Source organism: Watersipora subatra, chromosome 9, assembly GCF_963576615.1.
Source record: "Watersipora subatra chromosome 9, tzWatSuba1.1, whole genome shotgun sequence".
Lineage (NCBI taxonomy): Eukaryota > Metazoa > Bryozoa > Gymnolaemata > Cheilostomatida > Watersiporidae > Watersipora > Watersipora subatra.
The window spans coordinates 38,159,913-38,166,306 of NC_088716.1; the positions used below are offsets into that span (position 1 = coordinate 38,159,913).

A 6,394-nucleotide genomic window follows, 5' to 3' on the forward strand; every position below is an offset into this window, starting at 1 on the left:
TAGTGCATCAAAAGTGAGAGTAGAGATATTTTCATTAGCCGTTTCTCCTTTTTAATTCATTGGTAGTGCATCAAAAGTAAGAGTAGAGATATTTTCATTAGCCGTTTCTCCTTTTTAATTCATTGGTAGTGCATCAAAAGTAAGAGTAGAGATATTTTCATTAGCCGTTTCTCCTTTTTAATTCATTGGTAGTGCATCAAAAGTAAGAGTAGAGATATTTTCATTAGCCGTTTCTTCTTTTTAATTCATGGGTAGTGCATCAAAAGTAAGAGTAGAGATATTTTCATTAGCCGTTTCTCCTTTTTAATTCATGGGTAGTGCATCAAAAGTAAGAGTAGAGATATTTTCATTAGCCGTTTCTCCTTTTTAATTCATGGGTAGTGCATCAAAAGTAAGAGTAGAGATATTTTCATTAGCTGTTTCTCATTTTTAATTCATTGGTAGTGCATCAAAAGCAAGAGTAGAGATATTTTCATTAGCCGTTTCTCCTTTTTAATTCATTGGTAGTGCATCAAAAGCAAGAGTAGAGATATTTTCATTAGCCGTTTCTCCTTTTTAATTCATGGGTAGTGCATCAAAAGCAAGAGTAGAGATATTTTCATTAGCAGTTTCTTCTTTTTAATTCATGGGTAGTGCATCAAAAGCAAAAGTAGATATATTTTCATTTCTTTTTAATTCATGGGTAGTGCATCCAAAGCAAGAGTAGATATATTTTCATTCCTTTTTAGTTCATGGGTAGTGCATTCAAAGTAAGAGTAGAGATATTTTCATTAGCTCTTTCTCCTTTTTAATTCATGGGTAGTGCATCAAAAGCAAGAGTAGAGATATTTTCATTAGCTGTTTCTCCTTTTTAATTCATGGGTAGTGCATCAAAAGCAAGAGTAGATATATTTTCATTCCTTTTTAGTTCATGGGTAGTGCATTCAAAGTAAGAGTAGAGATATTTTCATTAGCTGTTTCTCCTTTTTAATTCATGGGTAGTGCATTCAAAGTAAGAGTAGAGATATTTTTATTCCTTTTTAATTCATGGGTAGTGCATCCAAAGCAAGAGTAGATATATTTTCTAAAATGCAGCTGGTTGATGTGATTATAATAAAATCATGTTAATTATGAACTGTTAGTAATAGTGGTTTGTTTATAAAATAATGTTTTTAATAGAAAATTTTTAGAGAATTTACAATTTTTCTTTTTACCTTTGATTTATACTCTTGACTTTTAGTTGTCAATACTTTTTGCTCAAATACAATTTGCTGAAAGTATTTATGATAGCTGTTAAATGTGTTCATATTATCATATTTGTTAGTCTTATCACCCTATCTTGGTTTGTTACACATTCTAACAGCAGTTAGTTTGTGGCAGTCTTCAGTTCCTGATTCAATTGAGTTTTGAAGTTTTCATTTAATGTTTTGTTTTACAATTTAAATAATTTTTAGTTTTGATCATTGAACATGTCTTCCAGATTTGGTGCAGTTGAGTTGATCATTGAATATGTCTTCCAGAGTTGGTGCAGTTGAGTTGATAAATTAATATGTTTTAGTTGATTAAATACTTCGCAAAAAAGTTTTCTGCGATTAAAGTAACTGGTTTGTGTTTTTTGCACTACCACAATATTTTTTACTGTATATATATATCAGTATCGTTTTGTGGGCATTGCTTCAGCGTACCCTCAGTTATTCACCCATTGTAAGACAACTTTGGTAAGTTACTGATGAACATTGTCAGTTAGACTGTATGTGACAGCTGACAAGAGGGGGCTGTATTATTGTCAGTTAAACTGTATGTGACAGCTGACAAGAGGAGGCTTTATTATTGTCAGTTAGACTGTATGTGACAGCTGACAAGAGGGGGCTGTATTATTTTCAGCCAAAACAAGATCTACTGGTGAAGTATTCAACATCATGTATAGTTGTTGTAGGATTATTACAAGTATATTACATCAAATGTAACTGATTGCTATGAACTTCCATATCAAATAGCTTTGTATCTGTTTCTAAAAACCATTGACTTGAAATTATTTTTTAAAAATTTATTTTTGCTATTCATTTTTAATTGTCTATCGGTCTATTGATGAAATAACAGGCACTTGACAATGTTCCCATAATAGTTTAGAAAATTTAGATCATAATCTACAAAACAAAGAAACAACCTATAAATCAACTATTTTTACATTTTTATTCATTTTTTAGGCATTTTTTTTAGGTAATAACTGATAATTTGGGTTCTATACCACTCGGTTCAGCGCCATACATCTATTCTTAACCACAATTAGTTGTTAATTGGATATTGTGAAAATTGAAAAAGGAGGTATTCTTTTTCTCTTCCAAATCTTTTTTTCTTCATTTCTTTTCTACTTCCATAATCTGATTTGGCCTTCCAAGGCTTCTGTGGTTCTCTTCTGAAGAAAGTTCTCCATATACCTTTTCTCCTGTTTTTCTCTCAATTGCCTTCGTATTTGCAAAAACATTTACAAGCTCATGAATACTCTTGTTGGAGTTTTAAAGAAAGTTCATGACTAATTGATAATGAAACTTGTGTTCTCACTGTAATGTTCTTTATTCCAGTACTGAGTTTACAATGAATTGGTAAGATACATCCCAAGTATATATATGTATAGAGAGCTGTTATAGCAAAAATATTCTCTTTGAATTATACATTAAGCAAGTAAATTTAATATGTAATTATTTTATAAACAACCAGCTACATATGTATGGTACTAGAATGACATAGTAAATTTCATTCACAATGTAATGCCTTGATTTTCCATTGTAATGTTCTAACACCTCCCTGCTAGCTTGAAGTTGTATGGGTGACTTTAGCGATTAAATTGTCTCTTTGAGCGTCTGGAATTGTCCCTGTCGTATTCATTGCCATCAGGTAATTTTGGATTTTGTCTTTTTGGTTTTGGTACTGAAGCTGCAGGCAATGGTTGTGATTTTGGAAGACTGCTAGGAGTGGTTGGTATTTTGGCAGGTGGTTCGGCATCTTCTGGTAAAGCAGGTCTCGGACAAAGCTGTTCCAGATGTCTCTTCCAGGTTGGTCCTCTGGGTAGTATTCTAACATTGACTGTTTTGCTGCCAAATACTTTGATAACATCAGCTTCCACCCATTTAGGCTGTTTATCTCTTTTGGGTACACAGTATAAAGCATAGCATGGTGTTCCCACTGTGTAATAATGAACTGTTTTAGTTGATCGGTTATCATGAATCTGTTTGCGTTGAGTTAAGTGCGCCGATGATGGCAGTAATGTATCGATCTTAATTCTGATTTGTCTCCCATTGAGCAGTTCACTGTGTGTGTAACCATAAGACAGTGGCGTTCTCCTATACATCATCAAGAATTCTTGCAAAGCAGACTGAGCTGAGAGATCCGACTTCTTGAGTGCTTGTTTAAAGGATTGAACTAGCCTTTCTGTAGGATGGTATGATGCTCCTGTCAGGTGAATGATTCCCCGATTTCTGCACCATTCTTGAAATTCCTCAGACGTAAATGTAGTTCCATTATCAGACACTATGGTATGCGGATATGCAAAGTGAGCAAAGACCTTCACAAGTAAATCTGTGGTAGCCTTGTTTGATACTGAAATGGTAGCATGTATACATGGATACTTTGTGTAGGCATCCACTAACCCCAAATAGTTGGTTCCCATTAAGCTAATTGCATGGTCAACGTGTACTCTGTTCCATGGTTTTCTGGCATCATCCAAGGGTGATTTGGTAGATGATCCGGCTTGTTTTGATGCTTATTGCATGAAGTACATCGGTGTGCAGTATTTGTGATGTCTTGATCCATCCTGGGCCAGTAAACAGCAGTTCTAGCAAGTTGCTTCATTCTCTGCATGCCAAAGTGTCCAAGATGTAAAAGTTGAAAAACTTGTCCTTGTAGAAATAGTGATATGACAACTCTTGTTCCATACATCAAGCATCCGCTGTCAGCTGACAATGACATCTCAAGTTTTTTGAAGTCTTTTACAGAATAGCCTTTAGTCATGGTTCCAGCTTGGTTGCCGTCATGCTATTTAGACCATTCATCCTTTAGATATCTCATCACTGTGCTGAGTACAGAATCCTTAGCAGTCTCTTTTTTTAGAATACCAGGATCTGTTGGATTCAGCTGACTTCCAATGTGTTTGATTGTGCAGACTGCGTCAATATCTTCGCCTTCTTCTGCTCCATCAAACTTATCATCATGTCCAATGGGTAAATGACGGAGTGCATCTGCGTTTCCACATTCAGAGGCTTTCCTATATTCAATGGTATAGTCATATTGGTTGAGAGTAAGAGCCCATCTTGCCAGTCTGTTTGCTGCCATAGCGGGTGTTGCTTTAGTTGGTCCAAACAGTGCTAGTAGAGGGTTGTGATCTGTCACCAAGATGAACTTCCTTCCATAAATAAACTGGTGAAACTTGTTTAGTGCATAGATGATAGATAGTGATTTCTTTTGAATTTGACTGTATTTTCTCTGAGTATTGGTAAGTGTCTTTCTAGTATGAGAAATTGGTCTATTACTGCCATCTTTGTATCAGTAAAAGGGTACCGCTCCTAGCTCAACGTTTGATGCATCATAAGTAATCCTGATATCTAGATAAGGGTCAAAGTGTGCCAACACTGTGTTGCTCATAGCATCTCCTTCAGCTTCAAACATGCAGTCCGTTGTTCTGTATTCCAGTGCCATTGTTCTCCTTTGAGTAACTTCTGGAGAGGTACTGTAATTATAGACAGATCTGGTAGAGATTTGTGGTAAAACTGAATTGATCCCAGGAAAGATTTGGGAGTAGCAACATCGGTAGGTGCTGGCATCTTTTTTAAAGCTTCTACTCCAGCTCTCTTGGCTATTCCATGGTTAGAAAGTTGATGTCCAAGGTATTCCACAGTTTCTTGCGCAAATTTGCATTTCCCCAGTCTACTTCGTAGTTTTCTGTCTTGAACTCTTTGTAGAATTCTACACTGGTTCCTCAGGTGATCTTCAGCTGTGTCTCCACTTACTAGAATGTCATCAAGATAAACAGCAACTCCTGGAAGATCCTGAGTTAGTTGTTCCATGATTTGTTAAAAGTATCCTGAGGCAGAGCTAATCCCAAATGGTAATCTCTTCTGTAGTAGAACTCCTCTGTGCGTGCTGAGAGCTAATCTTCTTTGACTTTAAGGTGTCAGATTAATCTGATTATTCGCATCAGCCAAGTCAATTATAGTGAAACCATGTTCTCCCAGTTTTCTCATCAGATCTTCTGGTAGTGGAATAGGTTGTCTATGTGTCTCCAACTGATGATTCACTGTTACAGTGTAGTCTCCACATACTCAAAGTTTTCTTTTGGTTTGTCCAGGCAGCAGTGCTTTTTCAATTGGTACCACTGGTGTACCATAAGAATTGAATTGAACTGGTTCCAATAATCCTCTTGCAATTCTGGCATCATAGGCTTGAGCTAGATCCTCTTGAATGGCAAAACGTACTGGTCTAGCTTTGCAGAATATGAGTTGTGCATCTTTTTTGAAACGTATATCCAATTCAAAATCTTTCAGGCATCCCAATTTTTTCTTCAGAAAATCAGGAAACTCCAAAGTAAGTCTTTCACATGCTGCTCGTAAGTTTCCATCGGATTTGATTTGCTTAATCTCCTGCGGTTGACATTGGTTAACTAATCCATCAACTGAGATTCCAAGTTGTCGAATACCATTTCTTCCTAGAAGGTTGAGATTTGGTATTTTGCTTATGACAAAATGTAATTGTTTCTCATGTTGATGTGAATCTAGCTTTGTTTTGACGAGACAGGCTCCTAGTATGTTGATGTTGTCTTTTGTTGCGGACTCATTATGAACTTCTTTAGTTTTGAATGTAGGGCTCCCCATTTTCCTCCAGTTGTCCAGGAGTATGAAGTTGTCTCTCACTCCAGGGCCACTTCTAAGGTCATTGTGTGACCTTGTAAATCAAAACTGACATGTAGCTGTGGATTAGTGTTGACGCTTTTGACGGCCTTCACTAAGTTCAGAGGCTTAGCACCTTTCCGCTTTTTACGGCAGACGACTTCTAGATGTCCTGCGAGTTTACAGTAATTGCAGGTAGATTTCTTATATCTGCATTTGGTAGATTTGTGGTTAGATTTTTTGCACCGGTAGCAATCCTGTTGATCTGCAGATGTTGGCGGTTTTGAAGTTGTCGTCTTCTTGTTTACCACCTTGACAGGATTTGCTGCACCATAGACTGTTTCCTTTGCCACGTTCACTGCTTCTTCCGTTTCCATAGCAATTTTGATAGCTCTGGCAAAAGTAAGGTCTTCATCTTTCAATTTAAATAGTTCTTTAAGTATTGCTTCATTTTCGACTGAGCAGATGAATCTTATACGAAAAGCTTCATCTTGTGCATCGGAAATACTTGCTAAGTCACAAGTTGTAGCATCATG

At 36.3% G+C, this 6,394-nt stretch overlaps 1 protein-coding gene across 1 annotated transcript; it reads right to left on the minus strand.

The window, feature by feature from the left end:
* Positions 1–5,294: 5,294 nt before the first annotated feature.
* On the minus strand, positions 5,295–5,843 carry LOC137405036 (uncharacterized). The gene has a single exon (XM_068091260.1). The coding sequence runs from the start codon at positions 5,841–5,843 to the stop codon at positions 5,295–5,297; it is 549 nt and encodes a 182-aa protein (XP_067947361.1).
* Between the last annotated feature and the right edge of the window lie 551 nt (positions 5,844–6,394).

Coding starts and splice junctions, on each gene's coding strand:
- LOC137405036 (XM_068091260.1), bottom strand. CDS start 5,843: ATGGGGAGCCCTACATTCAAAACTAAAGAAGTTCATAATGAGTCCGCA.